The sequence below is a fragment of the Mastigoproctus giganteus genome, chromosome 6, assembly GCF_048544385.1.
Source record: "Mastigoproctus giganteus isolate SK-2022 chromosome 6, ASM4854438v1, whole genome shotgun sequence".
Lineage (NCBI taxonomy): Eukaryota > Metazoa > Arthropoda > Arachnida > Uropygi > Thelyphonidae > Mastigoproctus > Mastigoproctus giganteus.
The window spans coordinates 143,690,173-143,713,079 of record NC_143580.1 but is presented as its reverse complement, the minus strand read 5'-3'; the positions used below and the strand labels follow the sequence as shown (position 1 = coordinate 143,713,079).

The 22,907-nt window shown below is 42.2% G+C and overlaps 1 protein-coding gene across 2 annotated transcripts in view; it reads left to right on the top strand.

The window, feature by feature from the left end:
• LOC150084630 (lysosomal-trafficking regulator-like) overlaps positions 1 to 22,907 on the top strand; it is an 813,382-nt gene that overhangs the window by 140,400 nt on the left and 650,075 nt on the right. For both annotated transcript variants that reach the window (XM_090375369.1, XM_090375368.1), the window contains exon 6: positions 20,719 to 20,886. In XM_090375369.1, the coding sequence (XP_090231495.1) occupies positions 20,719 to 20,886 (168 nt within the window). The remainder of the gene's footprint in view (positions 1 to 20,718; positions 20,887 to 22,907) is intronic.

Here is a 22,907-nt window from a genome sequence, read left to right as displayed (position 1 = left end):
CATACAAAGAATGACTCATAGGACTGGTGAGAACTCTGAAGTCAGTTAGATGCCTGCATTATAGAGAAATTCTAGTGAGAACAATGAATTATAAATATTGAGAACAGCTGTTGAAAGTGACAAACTTTCGGGGAATACCCATAATGGTCACCTCACACAAAATGCTGAATGTTTCCCAAGGAGTTTTCTCACAGTTGGATTTACTCCATGTTGCAGAAGTCTGCAATATATTAAAAGACCAAGGTGTAAGAAGTGTCAAAAGAATAACAATCCAGACAAAATGCAATATCATCCCTACCAGAAATCTGATTCTCACTTTTAACATGCTTCAACTTCCATTTGTCATAATAGGAAGTTACCTGAACGACCAATAAGTGTGTACATTCCAAACTACTAATATGCTTTAATGTTGTTCACCTTCTGATAGACCAGTACACCAATTTGTCTATACCTCCAAGAAAGATTATGGCGCCTCCGTAGCCCAGTGGGAAGGAGCAGCAGGGCGTAGCACACGCTTCTTGATTAGACCGGGTTCGAGCCCATCACCACCAAATACAGAGGATGCGGAAAGGTCAGGAAATGACCACCGCATATCCCGGAGCAATATGGCCTTAGTTGCTAATGCTCCTAAAAACCAAATGACAAGCAAACAAACCAAGAAAGATTATCTTGTGTCTGTACCTTAAGACACAAAATAACCCAAAAATAAAAAACTGTATATTGTACCATAAGGATGGAGTATGTGAAGGGCTGGCTCATAGTAGTGTAGCCATCTTTGTGAATACTTTTTACCTGTGCAACAAGTAATACTAAAGAGCCATCTCAAAGAAGTAGCAGTCCACTTAACAGTGTGATTTTTCATTGCCATGTGATCATTATATTTACAACATGGAGCTTATATCAAATACGACGAACTGAATGATTTTATTCTACAACTGCCTACTCCATTTTACATATACCTGGTGACCCAGATGGCCACGACCTTTTATGGGTTAGCACAGATTTCAAAGATGAGGGTAGACTGTGGAGCAAATACTCAATCAGCACAACACCGTTTTTTTTTTTTTTTAACTTATAACTACTCTGCTAGATCTATCAATATGCTCCCCACCGTAATACCCTGTCTTCATTTGAAAAGTCATTCAAAATCCATTGAGTAGTGACCACTATCTAGTAAGCTCTACACTTACTGTGAGCACATCTTGTCATTCAAGCAGAACATCCCACTGGAAATTTGAAGGTGCCAATTTGGCAGTCTTACAGTCAATTAGCCTCATTTGATACATAAGTAGTCAGTCAAGAATTAATAAATGATGTAGTCATACATATAACAGAAAGTATATCACAAGCGCCACACAGTAAATTCAAAAACTTCTCCATATTTTCCCCTTTATCCTAAATCATGATAGACTGCCAAGTGCACAGAGGCCAGAAAAGCACAAAATAAAGCATTGAACAAGTTTTGTCAGTATCCTACCACTGAGAGCCTAGTACTATTCAAACGAGCATGTGCAAAAGCAAAATATGTAAAACATCAAAGTCAGAAAGATTCCTAGATCTGTTTTGTGTCATTCATAAACCAATCCACTAGCATGAAGATTGTATGGAATGAAATCCATAAAATGCAAGGTAAATACAGAAACTCTGCCTCCTTGGTATTACAATACTTGGCCTACTGCATTGCTGAATGCATTACATAAGATATTTTCTCATGTATCAGCAAGGACATCTTACCACTAGAAGTTCTTAGTACATAAGACTGGATAGAATCTAAACTTTTGTTCTAATGTAATTCAATCATACAATTGTCCCCTTACACTGAAAGAACTCTAGACAACACTATTACTATCCATAGCAACAGTAGTTGGGCTTTATGGTGTTTTACGTAATTCTTGGCTTTAAGCAGTAGTCCTGAAATTCCCAAAAGAAGGCAAAGGTCCCACCCCTCACAAATAACTGCTGTCCCATAGCTTCGACAAGTTGTGTCTGCAAAAATTTTTGAAAGACTACTGAATTCTAATTTGGTATCTAGATGTTGGATCTAGAAGCCAATTGTGGGAACTTTGTATACAATTTTAACTTCTATCTACCTTAGAACCTCAATAGGCTGTTGCTTTAAATTTAAATTCTGGAACAGGGGTCCTCACTTCCTTTCCAAGGCCCACAAGCTATCTGCTGCTCAATAAATTAATTCCATTTAGCCCTTTTTTGCGTCAGAAGATTCCATGTAATAAGGATTTTATTTTTTTTATATATATATTTCCCCTGCCTGGATAATTCCGGATACTTGCTATAGAGCTGTGGTGTTTCTCCCCAAAGATCACACATATGTTACCAACATAACAAAGTTTATTTCACCATTCTAGTACATAATCAAAATACACACACTAAATAATTCAAGATTTCAAAATACACACACTAAATAATTCAAGAAAAATTCAAAAATTCAAGAATAATTCAAAAAAATTCTTCCTCTCTCCCTCTATGCTCATGAACATTGAGCATATCCTTCTGTGCCTTCGGTGGGCTATACACAACTAGAGGATTTTCTCCAGATTACAGGCTATTTCGCTAACAACAGTAAAACATCTAACACATCTAATCGACGGGGACCTCCAAGAAGTGGTCAATAATAAAAAATACAGGAAGGGTATCCTCGTCGAACTGAAAATGTAAAACTGTGCCTTGTTAATAATCTGATTTATCTTTTTTTCTCATGTGTATCTCTTTTGTAAATATGTTTTGTTAACCCCTGGCACCACCATGCCGTGACGCGACTAATTGTATGTCTATCATTGCTGCAATTAAAGATTGTATTCTATTCTATTCTATTCCTTTATTTTACACATACTTGTAACACACTCACTCTCTCTGTCTTTATCTATATTCTGTTGTTCCCCCTTTTCTATCTTTTACAGTACAGTATTCAGATCATCATAAATCTCCTCTAACTGTCTTATTCATTTCTTCCCCGTTTATATTTTCTTTATAATACTGTTTTTTCGTTAGCAAAATTTTCCAAACTTACTTGCACTTTCTTCTCTCTCTCTACCTGGATGGGTCTTTTCCAGTGGTCATCTCTCTGGGCTTGGCCTTTGCTGATCCACTAGGTGCACATCTTTATAGTGCTCTCTGTTGATTTTCTCGATGCACAAGGACTTTTCTCCAGGATAGCTGCACACAGAATGTTTGGCAGTCATGCAACACCCAAGTTATACACTGAGTTAAGCCCAGTAAGGAATGCATGCGGTGGCAATGGGTGTAAACGGCTCTCTACGTCCATGCCCCGATTCTTGGATGCGTTATCTATGACCGTCTGGGGGTAGCTGAATATCCTGAGATCTGCTGTGACACGTTTAATTTCTCCTTTTCTATCCTTGGAGGTTCTACAATGGGACCCAGCCCTATCCAGTAATGCCTTAATGATGCTATTCTCAGGATGGTTGGCTTCTGCTGTATTGTAATGTGCGTATTGGCCCTGGCACACGAGTTTCCTATACACATTAATTTTTACTCTGGGGGCCCTCCCTATGTACCAACACATCCAGGAAAGGGCAGATACTCTCTACTTCCACCTCTGAGGTGAACTGAATAAACAGGAAGAAGCTATTGAGGAAACCAAGCACCTCATCCTCTCTCCCCCTCCGAATAATTGCAAACATTGTCGACATATATCATTTCCATGCTTACATGTGGAAGTAAGTGTAAGTGTTTTTAGGGCCAAGGGGCACCAGGAGTTTCCCCCATCTCCACGTAGTTTATGTTATGGAGTATTACAGTACACTGTAAATGCCAGAGATTTAAAAGTGTATGGATCTTGGATCATGTATTGTCGTGTACCATTGTTCTTCTGGCCATTTAGCCGCTGGACCCCTGTTGGGATCCAACTATGTCCCACTTACGCCCCATGGAGGCAGGCCAGGAACTCAGTAGACTAAGTTTACTCTGGCAGGTCCTGCCACTTAGTTTCCTGAGATTTCGACAGCTAGGACTGAAAAAAAAAAAAAAGGTTATTTATTATTCGTGTTGGTGCGGAAGTATTATCACTTTAATTTGTTAGGCCGAATGCTGGCGTATTGCGGTTTTGATGTATTAAATTTTGATGTGTGGGACTTTCGCTAGCATGAAGAGGGAGGGGGAGGGGGAGGCAGAAGTATGGAACCAATAGACAAGGCGGACCCAATTACAGTGGACCATGCCAATGTTCCATCAGAGAGGAAAACAGGGCATGGCGAGAAGAAGGGACTATGTGTTCATCCCCTCCACCCAGGGAGATAGGAATTATAGGTGAAGGGGCTAGAGTGACCTCTTCAGGTCTCCAATATGGCCTTTGTCTCATGTCTCTGTTTCCCTTCATTGTCACTTCATCATAAGCTTATGCTTCATCAAAGCATAAGCTTTCTTGCATCATATGCCTCTACTAATACTAATCTATATTCTGCAACCGTCTTTGCTCAATTTGAATTTATCTCCCCTCACTCGAGTAATCTGAGCAAGAGGAAGAATCCCATTAGCATTCAGCTTTCTCAAACCATTCAAGGCCTTATACACCTCAATCAGATCACCTCGCAGGTGCCTAGTCTCCAAACTCTGCAATTTCATAACTTAAGCCTTTTTTGGTAACAGCAACCCTTTGTCTGACACAATGTGTCAGGTGTTTTTAGGTTTTTAAAATCAATAAACCTTTTCTCTTGTATATAAATATATTTTTATATTAGTTTATCTCTTATGTATATATATTTATTTATACATATTGACAGTGCATCCATTACAATACATAGTGACCTAAGTAATTAGTTCACTGAATTTTTTGCTGTTATCTTGGGTTGCCTCCGTAGCCAGGTGGGCAGAGCAGCAGTGCATAGCACGCGCTTCTTGATTAAACCGGGGTTCGAGCCTGTGATTACCAAATACGGAGGATGCGGTAAGGTCAGGGAATGACCACCACATATCCCTGGAGCAATATGCCCTTAGTTGCTAATGCTCATAAAAACCAAATAACAAGCTGTTATCTTGTATGGGAAACGATTTTGGCACATTTTAGCCTTAGTTGCTGATACACCATTAAAACCCAAAAAACCAAACATTCAGGTTGCTAACAAACATTCATTCCCCAACCCTAAAACATTCCTCAGAATGTTTTTGGGTTGGGATTACAGAAGTTTGCTACATTCTAAGAGGGAACTTAATGAGTTATTATTATTCTTATATTATTTCTCCCTGATTTGGGGTTCTATTTCATGACGGGGTGGTTGTTGTTATGTCTGGTGTTACTGTTGGTCGAGGAACTCTCTGACTATCCTACAGGTGTTTAGGATTGCAACTTTCTGGAGTTCCTTGTAGGTGTTCTCTGAGAGACTTATTGCTGCCAGGGTGCTATGTAGGGTCTTTGGCACCACACTGGTGGTTGACACGATGATCAGGATGGTTGTTACTTGTTACATATTACACATCTCTTTGATTTCCTGTCTTAGGTTCGTGTACTTCCTGATTTTTTCCCCATGGATTTTCTGCAGGTTGTCCGGGTTGGGTACCGCTGTTTCAAACAGATTGGTAGCCTTTTCCTTCTTGTCCACAAAGGTTATGTCCGGTCTGTTGTGTGGGATTGTCCTATCCGTTATTATGGCGCGGTCTCAGTACAGCTTGTGGGTTTGGGTCTCTAGTACTGCCTGGGTTCGTACTTGTAGTATGGTACACTTTCTTCAATCAACTGGTAACTTCTTGCTAGCTTCTGATGTGATGTGTTGGATCATTTCTGAGGCCAGGTGGCATCATTGACATGTGTCATCAAGCACTCTGAGCTCCTTGCGATGTATTTCCTATAGTTCCTGGTGTTGATTATCTGATCTTGGATGGCGAGCACGAATCCTTCAGTCTGAGGGAAGGGCGTCCCACTCGTGAGCCATGCATTGGAAGCAATTTTATCTTTGTGATCTTGATCTCATGATATCCTCCAGCTTGGTGTTAGTCCAGACTATGACCCCAAAGGAGAATGTTATCACTGGGACTGCATAGGTGTTTATGGCTTTAACTGTGTTTCCTCCATTGAGCTTTACTTTCAACGGGCTTCTGAGTCTCAGATGGTATTTTTTGGTCAGGCAGGCCTTAACTTCCTTGTGCTGTAACTGCTGAGCCTGCATCATCCCGAAGTATTTGCAGCCCTTTCCCTTTGCCATGGCTTCGATCTCTTTACCAATCTGTAACTGGAGTTATATTTGACGAATTTTCCCTGGTGCAATCCGTGGGTCTTGCATTTGTCTAGACCAAATTCCATCCTAATATTATTGCTGAATTCCTTGGTGATCTGGAGTAGTTGCTGGAGGTGCTTCTTGGTTCCTGCATAGATCTTGATGTCATCCATGTACATCAGGTGGGTGAGGGTGTACAGGTTCTTCCTTCCTTCTTTGAGATTATATCTGTACTTGCTGCTGTTTAGCATGATGGATAGCGGGTTAAGTGCTAGACAGAACCACAATGGGCTCAGTGCATCTCCCTGAAAGATTCCTCTTCTGATGGGGATTGACCTAGTAGTGATGTTTTCGACCTTAATGGTGGTACTCCATTTCGCCATTGTTTCTCCTAGGAAGTTTGTCACTATCGTATTGACTTTGTAGATGTTCAGCGCCTCTACTTAGCCAGCTATGAGGCACAGAGTCGAAGGCCTTGCAGTAATCGATGTAGGCTGTGTACATGTCGCAGAGATTATTGTAGACTTGATCCATAACCGAAGTTAATTGCTCCTTGCATCCTTTGGTTAATCTATGGTTAATTGCTCCTTGCATCCTTTGCTCAGCAGATGGGGCACCTCCGTAGCCAGGTGGGAAGGAGAAACAGTGCATAGCACACGCTTCTTGATTAGACCGGGGTTCGAGCCTGTCACCACCAAATACGGAGGATGTGGAAAGGTCAGGGAATGAGCACCGCATATCCCGGAGCAATATGGCCTTAAGTTGCTAATGCTCCTAAAAACCAAACAACAACAACAACAAGCTCAGCAGATGTAATGTTAAAAACAAGGGCTACATTCTCAACAATGAAATTTGACCATAGTAATGTTAAATGAAGGTCAACAAAACAATATTTTATGCTTAAGCAATGATTTATTATCCAAAGGAATGAAAACATAGGTTTTAAAATTAAGCAAATTATAATAATAAATTATTTGTGTCATTGGCGCCTCCATAGCCAGGTGGACAGGAGCAGCAGTGTGTAGCACACGTTTCTTGATTAGACCGGGGTTCGAGCCTGTGCCCACCAAATACTGAGGATGCGGAAAGGTCAGGGAGTGACCACCGCATATCCCCGCAGCAATATGGCCGCAAAAACCAAATAACAAGAAATTTATGTCATTCAAATGTTAGAGAATGTTTATTCTTCATCAAACATGAGAATAATGAGATCATATTTGCTTATGATCTCATATTTTGTTTCATTGCTCTTCGCAGTATTACTTCGTTTTGGCATAGTGTACAGCATTAATAAGGGGAATAAAATTGAAATAAGACAACCACTCTTTGTAACGTCAGCATGGTAACTGCTATATGTTATGTGAGTCTTCTGCTCTCTTCTGCCTGAACAAACAAATGTACATACAGTTGTACTGTATTATATAGCTACGCATGTGGAAATGCCATATTTATGAATGTTTAACATTTATTTATTGCAATTAATGTTCATATGTTTGATTTTGTTGATATTTTAAAATAAAATAGAAAAGAACTCGTAGAGTTCTTTTATTTTTTCTTTTAAAATGTCATTAATTTATATAATTTATTTAAAATATCATTTTGATTTAAAAAAGGGAAGTCATTTTGAAGAAGCTTTGCTTGGTGCTAATCATTAACTGCTCTACTGACTTGATATCATTTGCAAAAATTTTGACACACTCATATCTCTCATATGCACACTCATATGCAGGATCATCTAGACAAGACTTCAGTTATAGCTAGGACACAGCATGGTTTTGTTAAGGGGAAGTCTTGCCTGACCAATTTGATTGGATACTATGATGCAGTCACAAAAGAACTGGATGCAGGGAATAACTTTGATATTATATACTTGGATCTTAGAAAGGCTTTTGATACTGTTGCACATGGAAGACTGCTGCACAAATTGGAGCAGTGTGGCATTGGAGGCAAGTTGCTGCTATGGATAAAGGGGTGGTTGAGGGGGAGAAGACAGAGAGTGGTAATCAATGGACACTGCTCATCGTGGACTAATGTTATTAGTGGAGTCCCTCAGGGTTCAGTATTGGGGCCTTTATTGTTTTCTGTATTTATAAATGATATTGATGATGGTATATCAGGCTTAATGTCCAAGTTTGCAGACGATACGAAGGTTGGCAGGGTTGTCAAGGACACTACTGACACTATGCTGCTGCAACAGGATTTGGAAAGGTTGAGCAGATGGGCTTCGAGGTGGCAAATGAAGTTTAACATTGACAAATGTAAAGTACTACATATGGGAAACAGCAACCCCAGAGCAACGTATCAACTCTGTGGTACTACACTGACAGTGGTAGAGAATGAAAGGGACCTGGGGGTGGTGGTGCAGGCAGATATGAAGTTCTCTGAGCAGTGCAGACGAGCTGCAAGAGTAGCTCATGGTGTATTGTCAATGATATATAGGAATTTTTCTAGCAGGGATAAGGAGGTGATTATTCCCTTGTATAAGGCAATGGTCAGGCCACACCTAGAGTACTGTATACAGGCCTGGAGGCCTCATTTCAGGAAGGATGTAGAGCTGCTGGAACGAGTACAGAGAAGGGCAACTAGATTGGTGAATGGGACAAAGGGGTTCTCTTACGAAGAAAGGCTTAAGTTTTGCAAATTACAGTGTCTGGAAACTAGGCACCAGCGGGGTGATCTGATAGAGGTGTACAAAGCCTTGCATGGTTTGAGCATGCTCAATGCTGATGGGATTCTTCCTCTAGCTCAGAAAAATCACCTGAGAGGGCATAAATTCAAATTGAGGAAAGACAGATGTAGGATAGATGTGCGGAAATTTGCCTTTAGCCAGCGGGTGGTTGGTGGGTGGAACAGACTTCCATCCCTTGTCGTGGAAGTTGATAGCCTAAATAAGTTTAAGGCTCAGCTGGACAGGTATTTCGAACGAACAGAGGGGTGAAGTGGAAGTGGTTATTTTTATTTATTTATGTTACTTTTTTTTTTTTTTTTTTTTTTTTGGCTGATGCTGCATAAGCTTGCTTTCTTGCATCAAATGCCTCTACTAATGCTAATGCTAATGCTCTCTTGTTGATTCCATTTAAGAAAATCAAAAATGAATGATCACAGTACTAATCCTTAGATGATTCAACTTCTTATGTTTGTCTAGTTTGAAAAATAATCATTATCACAATTCTCTGTCTCTTGCCCTGTGGCATCCTGCAATCCATGTAAGAATTTTCCCTGTAATTCCAATGTGTTGAACCAGGGTATGTCTGCCAGGGACAAAATTTGATGACGTGGAAGAGCAGATATCATCTTTTAAGGGCACAAAAGATGATATCGTTGTACGCGTTGGCACTAATCATATTAAGAGTAGGAGACCAGCGGAATTACTTAACAAGTACAAATCACTGCTGGAAAAAAGTCATGAGTTTGGGTTAAATTTGAAAGTGTCTGCAATTCTGCCCAGACACGATAGGAGGAAGTATATCATAAGAGCTTTGTCAATCAATTCGGCCCTGGCTATATTGTGCAAGGCTCACGGGGTAGAATTTTTTTCAGCATTATCTGTGCTTGCAAACAGGAGATGCTGCTTCTACAGGGATGGGATACACTTAAATAGAAAGGGTACAAGAATATTTGCTGATGCTATCAAGGCAGTGTTAGATGGGTTGGAAAACTGCTAGATTGTGGAGATTCACAGACTAAAAGTTTATCGGTAGCCACAGGTAGAGGCGAAAGTGATTCTTGCACTGCTTCTATTGTAATGAGCAGCAGCCTAGAGTGAAAGTTGCTGGGGACTTCAGGAGCTGCTATGTGTCATCATGGAACAAGTAAATACATGAGCTATGTTAGAGTAACTAAGTGTAAGAACAAGTGCATGTACACTAATGCTAGAAGTATAGTAAATAAAATTGATGAATTTGTAGTGCTGATCAAGACATCAAAGGAAATAGTGTTGGAACATCAGAGACATGGTGTCACATAGATATATACAGCGCAGAATTGGAATTTGGGGAGTACAATGTATAATCTTGGAGGCTACTATTCTTTTCATACCAACTAAGAAGGACAGACAAGGTAGGAAGGGAGGAGGGATTATGCTGTTAGTTAAGAAATACATAAAATATAAGCAAGTGCATCCAGTTGACACAGGTGAACAGTGCAATGTTGAGTCTGTTTGGTGTGACATAAACACTGGGAAAGGGAAAATGATTCTAAGAGTGTAAGAGTTATAGGCCTAATGACTCTGATGACTACAATGAACAGTTGTGCAGAGAAATAGAATGGGCCAGTAAATCAGAATGTCTTGTAATGGAGGATTTTAATTTTTCCAGAGATTGACTGTAAGTGGGTTGGTCACTCGCTCGCTAGCAAGGATTTATTGGAAGATTGTTTTCTACAGCAACATGTTCGAGGAGCGAAACATGTGTTTCGCACTCCCAGAGGGAGTAGTACCCAAGATCTGATTATCAGCAGTGATTATTCATGCATTAAGAATTTGCAGATAAAGGAGTCCATAGGTGACAGTGATCACAGTGTACCGATGTAGGATTTACTTTAAGATGTAACTACCATCAAGGGTAAAGGGAAGGGTGTTTTTTTTCATACTGATGATGTTACCAAGGGTGAATTCTAAATGGGAAGCCTTCATGGACTTAATCTTGGAGGCTACTAGGCTTTTCATACCAACTAAGAAATACTGTTCAAGGTTCAGGCCTAGGTGTTGGATGAATTAATGAGGCTTGTGGCAGAGAAGAAAAATGCATGGGATGCATATAAATTATCAGGCAACACGGAAGCCTATGGCAGATATAAGCTAGTCTGTAATCACGTCACAAAGGAGGTTAGGCAGGCAAAGGCAGATTACGAGAAATCTTTGGCAAAGGATGCAAAGAAAAACAGCAAAGAGTTCTTCACTTGTGTGAACCTAGAAGGAAGTATTAAATCGCATTGGTCCACTTAACATATATGGTTCGACTATTGATGATCCTGCTCAAGTAGTGATAAACTGAATGAGTATTTTGCTTCTAAATTCACACATGAGGTTATTCAAGAAAGGGAATGCCAGAAGTTTATCAAACTCTAACAGGGAGCTGAGTGATTTTTTAATAACTGAGAGCAAAGTGAAGGAGAAATTGTTGAAGTTAAACAAAAAAAAAGGCACGGGGCAGACGGAATCTATCCAATTATAATGAAGGAAGCAGCAAGGGAAGTAAGCAAACCTTAGCCATAATTATGAGAGCATCCTTAGAATCAGGGGAGGTCCCCATGGACTAGAGATGTGAAAATGTATCTCCAATTCAAAAAGGGGGTTCATAGGCAACACAGATAATTATAGACCTGTTAGTTTAACTTCTGTTACAGGGAAAATAATGGAGTCACTGGTTAAAGAGGTGATCCAGGATCACCTAGACAAGACGTTGTTGCATGATAAGTGTAAAGTGTGTTATTGTCATACGGCACCAGGGGTTCCCCCCCATCTCCGCTTTGCTTTTATTGTGGGTGAACCAGTTCGCTTGGAAATGCCAGAGATTTAAAAGTGTGAGGGACTTGTTCATTTGTAGCGTCGTGTACCGTTGTTCATCTGGTCATTTAGCCGCTAGACCCCTGCTGAGGCCCAACGTTGCCCCACTGACGCCCCGTGGAGGCAGACAGGAAACCAGTAGACTCAGTTTTACTCTGGCAGGTCCTGCCGCTTACTTTCCTTTCAGCGGCTAGGAACTTAAAAAAGAAAAAAAAAATCCATTAGGTTAGTGACGATGCACACACACACATATATATACACATGTACAATTACATACACATGTATACATACACATATGCGTTGGCGTGAGGGTATGATCGCTAAGGTTTGTTATGCCGAATTTGGGCTCAAAGGATTTTTGGCACGTTAATTTTTGTTGTGTCAGGCTTTCGTTAGCATAAAGATAGAAGTGGGGGGAGATAGAAGACTTGGGGGTGAGAGACAGAAATATGGGACCAATAGAGTAGGTAGCCCCAGTTTTCAGTGAGGCATGCCCATGCCCCACCAGAGTAGAAGATGTAGGGTGGCGAGAAGGGGAGGGAACAAAGGTCGTCCCCAAGGATGTGGGAATAAAAGGTGAAGGGGGCTAGAGTGCCCTCTTTGGGTAGCCGTCAGTCTGTTGGCAGTTATGCTGCTTTTTGTCTCTTCTCTGTTTTCAGTGTCACTCATGGGGTAAACCCCGTCCTAACGTCTTTTCCAGTTGTCAGCGTTCCATTTGGTCGAGTCTGATATCCCACGAATTTCGATTTTCTGTTTCATCTGGTAGCGTTGTTTCATCTTGTCAGTCTCTGTGTTGATTGCTGTAGATTGCAATTAGCATTTTCCTCCTGGGGAATAGATCCTGCGCGAAGAGGCAGAGCGCCCTGTATTCTTCCTCTGAGTCCAGGAAGTGGGACTCCAATCCCTTCGGACTTTATCTGATTCTTATTATGAGAATCCCTCTGAGGTCCTCATATTGTGGACATTCATAAGCTATGTGGCTCCAGCTTTCGCTCTTCCCGCATGTACAGCTGGGATCGTCGGTGAGACCCAGCCCGAAAAGCTTTTCATTGTAGGGGCCATGTCCTGTTAACAGTGTTGTCATGTGGTACCCTGGGAAGTACCACACTGGTTGTTTTGGATATATCTAGCAGATCCGGTAGGAATTTTCTTGTCACTTCTCCCTTGGTGGTCTCAGTCCGCCTTCTCTGCCAATGGCTTAGGAGGTGGGTCTGTAACCTGACTTTTTCATTCTTTAGGCTGTCCACCGGATCAGTCGTGTAGCCCTGGTGGGTGCCAGTCACTCCCCTGGACAGCAGGAACAGCAACCCTGCCTGGATAACCTCCAGATCCATGGGGGATCACTCCGGCAAGCACCTGCAGTGCTGGGGTAGATGTAGAGTGTAGAGTGTATTTAGTGTCAAGCGGCACCAGGGGTTTCCCCCATCTCCGCGTTGCTTTCATTGTAGGTGTGCCAGTTCACTGGAAAGGCCAGAGATTTAAAATTGTGTGGATATTGTATATGTATAGTGCTATGTACCGTTGTTCTTCTGGCCATTTAGCCGCTGGATCCCTGCTGAGGCCCAACGTTGTCCACACTCAGCCCCGTGGAGGCAGGCCAGGTATATCAGCATTATAATTAATTACTCTGGCAGGGCCTGCCACCTAATTTCCTGAGATTTCAGTGGCTAGGACCTAAAAAAAAAAAAAAAAAAAAAAAAATTTGATCTTTCGCGTGGGGGGGGGGTTAAGAGCGCTAGGATTTGAAAGGCCGAAACTATTGGCAAACAGTAATTTGGACATGATTAAATTTGGACATGTAGGGCAATCGCTTGTGTACAGATAGAGTAGGGGAGGGAGACTGAAGACTGGGGGGGAGAGACAGAAATATGGAGTCAATAGGGAAGGCGACTCCAATAGGTGTCAGTGGGGCATGCCCATGCCCCACCAGAAGGAAAAATGGGGGTGGCGAGGAAGGGGGGAGACAATAGGACAGGCACCTCCCCCCCTGCCAGGGAAGTGGAGTGGAAAGAAAGCCAGGAAAGAGTGCCCAGCTCGGTCTCCAGTTGGCGCACTGGCAGCAAATCTGCTGTTCAAGGTGGGGAAAAAGATATGGGTCCAACGAATCAGTCGGAACCAGTTCCCCGATGTCATTCATTGGCTATGTGTCCATCCAGGTAAGTTGAGGTCAGTCACATTTATGGGTTATATACACGACCAGGGTAGTCTCGTGGAGTGTCTCTTTTGCATCCCGGATGGGTCTGGTCCGTTGATCCTGTTTCCATCATCATGAAGGGTGGTCTAGTGCTGCTTATAGTCCGATGTTGTGGAAGTTTAATGTCTGCTACAAGGCGTACTGTGCCCTTAGTTCCTGATCGCAGAACAGGTTCTTCTTCTGGCAAAGAGTTCCTGTGCAAATCTGGTGAGGTTCTTATATTCTTCGCTTGTGTCCGAGAGATGATGCTCCTGGCCTCGCGGCATGTAGGTCAATCTTGTTATTAGATTTCCACGTAGGTCCTCGTAGTTTGTACATTCGTGCATGAGGTGGGTCCAGCTTTCCGGTTCGCCACATGAACAGTTGGGGTCTTGGAGGAGGCCCAGAGATGTTAGTTTCTCGTTGAAGGGGCCGTGACCCGTCAATAAGTAGGTGGCATATAGGCCTGGGTGGAACCATACAGGTAGTTTTGGGAAAAACCTGTCTACATCAGGTATGAAACGTCGTGTCACCTCTCCTTTGGTTGAGTCTGTCCACCTGTTTTGCCATTCCTGTTTTAAGTGTGCCAAGAGCCGAGCCTTTTCCATTTTTATATTGTGTGTGGGTTCAATCGTAAAGCCCGAGTAGATTACAGAGATTCCTTTTGATATGTAGTATGCTAGTCCGCATCTGATCACTTCGAGATCCAGGGGTAAGGATCCAGTAAGAACCTGGAGTGCCTCCGTGCTCACAGTATTGCAGGCTCGGGTTGTTTTGAGCAATATTGTTCGTTGTGTTGAGTCCAGTATTCTTTTGTTGGTGGTCAGTCTGGTTCTATGATACCATATTGGTGCACCGTATGTGATCGCTGGGAGAAAAGTAGTCTTGTAGTACAGCAACATGGTTTGTTTACTCAGTCCCCAGTCCTTGCGTGAGACTCGCGCAATCAGGCCTGAGTAGTTCCTAATCTTCGTCCTGAGTTGCCTGAGATGCGGTTGGAATGTGAGCTTGCTGTCAAAAATGATCCCGAGGTATTTCATTTGTTGGGCGAATTTGATTGTAGCGCGATTTATTTTAATTTGCGGTGGCCTCCTTATGTCCAATGTTCCCTTAAGCAAGATGGAAGTCGTTTTGGCAGGCGAGATCTGTAGAAAGTTCTCCGTAGCCCACCGCTGTAGAGTATACAGAGCTTGATTTGCTCGAGTCTCAAGTTGTGTCCTATTATCTGCCGTCACAGTGAGAATTAAATCATCCGCAAATGCTTGGGTTACCACCTCCCCAAGGCTGGTGTTCAGAAAATCATCAAATACTATATTCCACAGCAGTGGACCGAGCACGGAACCCTGGGGGCACCCCCGTGGATGTTCCTGCTGATCTGTTGGTATGGCACTTTCACTTCTATTTTTCGGTGTGAGAGGTAGCTTTTGATATTATTATAAAGGTTGCTTGGGACCTGTGCCATTCTGAGCCTGCCCAGGACGCTCGGCCACCAAAGTGAGTCGAACGCCCCGGCAAAATCCACTGCAATAGCGAGAAAGTACTTCTGTTGGCAATCATTCACTGATATCAGTAGGTTTCTCATCGCATCGACAGTCGAGTGACCTGGCTTGAATCCGAATTGGTTTTTTGCCTCAAGGTTGGCAGTGGAGTAGTAGTGTTGTATCCGTCTATGAAGGAGCCGTTCATATAGCTTACTTAAAACTGTTAGGAGCGCTATGGGTCGATATGATTCCGGGAATGCCGGATTTTTGCTTGGGGCTTTGAGAATTAATTTGACATTTGCTGTTCTCCACTCCATAGGGAAGTAGCCAGCCTCCAGGCAGCAATTGTACAGCCTTAAGAGAAGTTGGGGTTCTAGGTCAGCAACCTTCTTTATGATTTCCGGTTCAAGCATATCTCTTCCAGGGCATCTTTTGGGCCTAATCCGGGCAGTCGCTTCTTGAAGTTCCTCCATTGTAAATGGTTGTTCTATCTGTTCCGTGAGGTATTCTTCATTTTCTTTGCACAGCTTAAGTTGTTGTTCACTGGTTGGCTGTGCTGGTTCCTTCAGTATTGCGTTTAGGAGGTTGTTGACTGATTCCTCCCACGTTGTTGTTAGAGTGCCTTGTGGAGTTCGAGTCGTCGTGAGGACTTCTCCCCTGGGGAGTTTATTCGTAGTTACTTTGTATGTAACCCCCCAGGGATCCGCATTTCCAGCTGTGGAGACAAGTAACTCCCAGGATTTTCTTTTACTCTTTTGGATTTTGTCTGTGTATAGATTTCTTGCCTCCCTATAGCGTTTGTCTTAAGGCCTCCACCTCAGCCTGCGGCCAAGACCTGCGGGCTCTTTGGAATTGTTTCCTTCTATTTGTGACCTCCTTCCTAAGGGTCTGCAGCTCCCGGGTCCACCATGGGACCATTCCTGGGGAGGGTCTCTTCTTCTTTATGGTTGCACTGCTGGACTCTGTGATTATGTTAGTCACTGTTCTTTGCAGGATGTCTGGATCAGTTTCCTTCTCTATTTGCTGTTGTCTAGCTTTGATAGCTATGGCTAGGTGAACCGCAAACTGATTCCAGTCCGCTTTGTGGATTGCAAATCTGTTGGTGAGATATCTGGTGATTGGGGTTCTGGTTAGCGTTCTTGAGATTCGGTACGTGATCACCCGGTGATCGGACGTTGTCCAGGAATTTTCGACTGTCCATCTGTCGATGTGCGCGGCCATATTGGCTGTGGCTATTGTTATGTCTATGTCTGCTTCCCAAAGCAGGTTGCAGAATGTGGGCAAATGGTGTGGCTGGTTAAGGATCACAAACGGCGAGGTGGCTAGGAAGTCTTCAAGTAGCTGACCATTGTGCGTAGCTCTTCTGCTCTCCGTTTTGCTATGCCATGCAGGCGACCGACAGTTCACGTCTGCTCCCACAATAATCCGCTGGTTTGGTAGGATGTCAAGTAGCTGTTGCAAGTAATTTATGGCAGTTGTGATATCCTGTCCCGGTCTAGAGTAGAGGGATATGGCGTAGAAGGCTCCTATTGGTGTGATGACATGGGCGCAGGCTGCCCATGGTGTGCACAACTGTGCGATTTTCGTTGCCGTGATGTCCGGGTTTCGGACCAGGACCGCGGCCCAGGGAGTGGCCTCATCAGATTGGATTAGTTTATATGCAAGTGGGTAGCCCCTTACTTGTTTGGAATGTGCATACGGTTCCTGAAGTAGCAGGATATCAGCGCTCTCTTCGTCGGCCTTAAGGCGTAGCTGGTCAGCCACAGCCCTGGCTCTCTGTGCATTATGCTGGAATATTTTCATCTCTGTGGTGTTGAATTTCTTAGTTGTAGTCGCCATAATCAGTTCTAGTTTGGTGCATGCTCTTCGCTTTGATGTATGAGGGACAGTTAGGGTCCCTTATCGAGTGTTTGCAATCCATTTTTACCAACTTGCAATTAGCACAGATAGGGTCTTTGTCCTTATTTGGACAGTTTTTAAACTCGTGTCCCCGCTCTGTACAATGGCCACAGGTGGGCTGAGTCTGAGCGCAGGTGTGGGTAGTATGCCCGAATTTACAACACCGGAAGCATTTTGGGACGGGTACGTACTCCCTGAAGCGGTGGCTGCCCCAGTTGATAAAGACTCTGTTTTGCTGGCATATAGTCTTCCAGGCTGCTGGTGAGAGCTCTACCACCCAGTTAGTGGCGTTTCCTGCTCTAGCTTTAGTCTGAAATCTCGGAGTAACGATGGTTGATGGTGCCTTCCCTGGATAGTCTTGCTGTAGGTTTCTCATGTACAGCTCTGTTTGGATCTCAGTCGGGGTTATGTCCTTGTCTAAGTCGTATATAATTACACAAGGTCCCTTTCTTTTCGGTGGTAGGGCCTCTAATCCAAGTGTGTGGATTCTTTGATTGTTTAGTATCAGGTTTGCATCCGCCTTTGTCTGGGTTTCAATGATAACACCCACATTGCGGGTTTTGCAAACCGATTTGATTTTTGCCGCTTTTAAGTCTTCGGTAAGGTTGTTTACTACTATGCTCTTTACCTCTTCGCTGGTGTGGACTTCATCTTTGGAGGTCGGTCTTACGATGACTAGGTGAGGGGTTGGCAAGAGGGTCTTGCGTTTAGTGGTAGATTCCTTAGTTACTGTTTGGTTGGTGGGTTGCTGTGTCCTCAGCACTTCAGCAAAAGTGGGGGCTCGCTGTTGCACTTTGTTCGCCCCACTTTCAAGATAGGCATCGAGTCTGGCAGTTATTTTTTCATTTTCCAGGTGCGTTTGGTCCAAAATTGTTTCTAGTTTGGTCCACAGGGAAACGATTTCAGCTCTTAGTCCTGTAGTCACTCTGCTGCTCTGCTTCTTGAATAAGTTTTCAAGGGCGGTTCGCAGGATTATTTTCTGTTCAGGGACGGTGCCCTTGGGCAAGGTTGAATCCAGTGGTGGTTCCTCTTGTTTCTCTTCGGTAGAATCCCGTTGGGAGGCATGAATCTCTTGTGATTCTCTCGTGTCGGTTTGTGAGCGGGTTTTCCTTTTAGCGGAGGGGCCTCCGGCGCGGGGATTCACCGGCCCCTCGTCATGCTCGATGACTGTAATGTCGTCCTTGTTGGTATGCTGCAACGAGGTTTGTGTTTTATTGGTTTTACCTTCCATGTTGGGATAATTTCAAATAATCGAAGTAGGTCCGGATTTCCGAGTCGGTAGGGTGTTGCTTCAGTAGGACTTGAATTTTGGTGCAGGCATACACCCGCTACAAGTTCGTAATCCAATTTGGTGAATTTTTGTGCACTAAAGAAGATTTTGAAAAGCAGGTGGTCGCTGCAGGGCAATTACTGCCAGAGGCGTAGAGTGCGCCCAAGTAGCGGTCGCTAAAGAAAAGCTTAAGCGGCAAGTGACCTTCAGCTATGACTGTGAGTGTGGCCCGAGACGTTGATATGCGCCTAGCAAGTGGTGGCGGTGGCGAAGCTAGTGTCGAAGGCTGTAGATGGCAACCAGGAGCTCTCGCTAATAGAGGCTTAAGCATTAACACATATGGGGGGTCACCCTCCCCACTCAATAATGCAGATCACCGTAGTCACGCCCTCCAGTTCAAGAACAATGGGTGAAGCAGTATGTGTGTCGTCGCAGGCCGTCCCAGTGTAGCACGGCGCAGTAAAAAATAGTTCTCTACACTAAGTACATGTTCAAAGCACATGATTTTACACAATTCGGCAGTTTACGGTACAGTTTGGTGGAGCAGTCTTTCAGCTCAGTTTTAAACACAGTTCGGCAACTCCCCAGTCACGTGTAAAGTACCAACGTGGCTTCTGCTTTATATCAGTGCCTCTCTATGGCCCTGCTGCCAGCCACATGGTGACCATTGTAGTCTGACAACAAAGGACACAGATAGAAACGCTGGTAATTTACTAAATTCCCAATAGATAATAAAACTAATCTCACCTACGGAATCCTCCAGATAAGCTCTTTCAGGTGGAACATTTTTTTAAACTGATTAAACATTTTAAACACTTATTTTCCACACAAATTCAGGAGCGCGAAATAACGTGGCCGGTCGTAACCCGGTCAAGCGGATGTGTGGGAAGAAGGAGAATTAGAATGATGGATTCGATAATAAAAGAAAATTAAGCAGGAATTAAAAGTATAGCACAAGATAGAGAAGCCAATGGAGCCATGAATCTGCCTGGGGGCAGAGAACTTGAAGAAAAAGAAGATTTTGTAACTGCAAAATATAAATATGAAACACAGATAAGCAACTTAATGTTTAGTCTCTAGAGCAAAGTTTCCGGCATTCCCCTCCCCCCATACTTCTCTTTCAACCCATGCACAGTACTAAGTACTATAGGTTTTGATACCTTTCGTGTTTGTGGTTTTCATAAAAAAAAAAAAAAAAAAACTGCTATTTCATGTACTGTATTTATCTCAAATGAATTATTTGCCTAAAATGTTGAATACTGATAAACGATGGAAGTCGCATTGACCATCTGATTGTATAAAACCAATGACCAGTGCGACTTCTGAGTATGTGGGACAGGCAGTTGCTTAGTTTTTAAGAGTAACACAAAGTTAAAGAATGGTAATCCTTTTGGCTCTTAATTCAGGCTTAGCAATCTCAATTGCCTGAAGGCCAGAGGTTAGAACAGTGCATTCCCAGTAAAGTCTCTTGTAATTTGTTCATAATATGGAAATTTCTTTTGTTCTACTTAAACTATTATAAATGTAATTACCCAGGGGAATTTAAAAAAATCACTAAATAGAAAATTTCTCTATAAAGAAGTTTGCTAAACAGAGATCCGACTTGTATATGTCAAAAAAAGTTTTGGTGCCCTCCTGAACTGCTGCCCGTAAGCAACACTTACCTCGCCTACCCACTTGCGGCAGCCTTGATAAACAAATTCCTCATGAAACCATTCCTTAAAAATTATTGCAGTCATCCAAGCATTTTTTCTATTTTTATCATACATTGACTGAGCATCATGATCAATCTGATGGAAATATTTTGAATTTGGAAACTTACCCCATGTACTGTGATTTTCATTTGTGATCAACGTTTTGATTCCCACAAAGCAGTAGTGTCTTTCCTTGATCGTTTGACTCTCTCTCATGATCATAAATTTTCTTAGTCAGTTTTCAATTTAGTGATATTGGCTCTTGTACCATAAATTCGCTTTACTACTGTCCAGTGCCGTTGTGAGATATTTTTACGCCCTAGACAAATCAAGCATTTGGCACCTTTCAAATAATCCGGAGATCTGCAAAGCGCCCCTATCAAAATGGCACCCTAGGCATTTGCCTGTATTCCTATCATACCATGATGGCATTGCTACTCTCTAATAGTTTTTTTCATGTAATTGATGTTAAAGTTTTTATTTTTAATTGGGTGTTTTTTTTCCTAGAGCACTGTGTATTTATCATCCTTCCTGTGCAATATGATGCACACACTAAAATCTGTGAATCAAAAGCAACGACATCACCTACTAAAATTATCCGATGTTGTGGAAAACTGGAAGAATAAATATTCACCTAAATCTCCTATTATTGATGAAGAAGATACTCTGGTAGAAGTAAGTTTAATGAAATGCCCAATTCTTAAAAATTTGTTAAAAATTATGCAGCAGCAGCAGCCAAAAAAAAAAAAAAAAATCACCCATACAACCCTTTAAATTGTTTTGTCAAGTTCTTCCTTAAATTTATTCAAATACTCCTCTTCCCCAATACCAGATAGAAGTTTGATCCAACAATCAATCACCTGCATATTTTGCATATCTGTTCTGCAATCATTCTTCCTTAGTTTTGATGTATGCCCCTCCTGTGTATAGTCTCCTTCCTGCTGTGTACAGTCTAATCAAAAGGAAAGGTTCCATCAGCATAGATCTTGCTTGATCTATTCAAAGCCCTGCAAGGAGATCTGATCTATTCAATCAGATCTCCTTGCAGGACTGAAGCCATTATATATTGTGTAACAGATTGTATGGAATGTAAGTTGGAACTTCAAATTGCCTTCCTTTGAAAAATTTATAGCATAATACCATAGTGACTTGATAGTTCATAAAATTGAAATACTCAGACCAATACTGCCTCTTTTCCACTCTCTTGTAGCACTCTTTTATGAGCATTCTTTGGGTTCCAACATTAATCTCACTACTGTTCTTTGTACCCATTTCGACAGATCCACATTTATAATAAAATGAGGTTTCCAGGTGTCTGTTCCGTACTCAACATTGGTCTAACCATTGCGTTATACAAAGAGATAATCACCTCCTTATCCATTCCAAAACATTACTACATAACATAGACAACACAATCCAAAAGCCCACAATCATCCTTCCTTAGTTTTGATTTATGCCCCTCCTGTGTATAGTCTCCTTCCTGCTGTGTACAGTCTAATCAAAAGGAAAGTTTCTTCAGAGAACTTCATGTCTGACTGCACAATTTCTCCGCGTCATTTTCATTTTTCACTATCCTGAGGCTGATAACCCACGGTTAGTATGGTATTTTGGGATTGCTGCTACCTATATGTAGTTCCTTAATTTGTCAGTGTTAAACTTCAATTGTCACTTCCCAGCCCATCTGCCTAACTTTTCCAGAACCTGTTTTAGTAGCACCCTGATTACTGTCATTACTCACCATGCCAACCTTTATATCATCAGCAAACGTAGATATCCTGATATGCCTTCATCAATATCATTAATAAATATAGAACACAACAATGCTCCCACCACTGAACTGTTTGGAAATCCACTAATCACAGAAGTCCAAGAAGAGAACTGCCCTTTGATAATAAGCACTCTTTGTCTTCTCTGCTAAACTCATGCCTTGAACCCTAGCAGTTGCTGCAGGAGTCCAATTTTTGTAGCACTCTTTTATGTGAAATAGTGTTAAAAGCTTTTCTGAAATTTGAGTATATATGATGTCAAAATTATTTTTTGCATGAAGTTCCTTTGTTACTGTGTTATAGTGTCCAATCAAATTGATTAGACAAGGTCGCTCCTGACAAATGCATGCTGTGACTGCAGTATTACTACAGTCCTGTCTACACGTTCATGCATTACTTCATTAACCAGTGACTCCAAAATTTTCCATGGAACAGAAGTCAAGCTAACAGGTCTGTTATTACTCATCTCACCCATTGATCCCCACTTTGTGATTTGGGGTTGCATTCACACATCTCCAGGCCAGAGGAACCACCCCTAATTCAAAAGGTCTCATAATAATGGCTTAAAGTTTGCTCACCTTGTTTGCTGACTCTTTTAATATAATTGGATAGCTGCCATTCCACTCTAGCTGTCTTTTTCACATTTAGCTTCAACAATTTCTCTTCCACTTTCCTCTCATTTATCACAAAATCCTTTAGTTAACTGTTAGAATTGCTTAAACTTCTGTTATCCACATCCCTAAAAAAATTCTGTATGTGTGAATGTAGATGCAAAATAGATAATCAGTTTGTCAGCAAACTGAGCGGGATCATCAACACTTGAACTATTCATGTCTATGGGACCAATGTGATTTTTCCCCTTTCTTCTATTTCTTTGGGATTTAAAATCTTTGCAGTCACCTTTTTGAAAGCAAAAACTTTCCCTTTGCC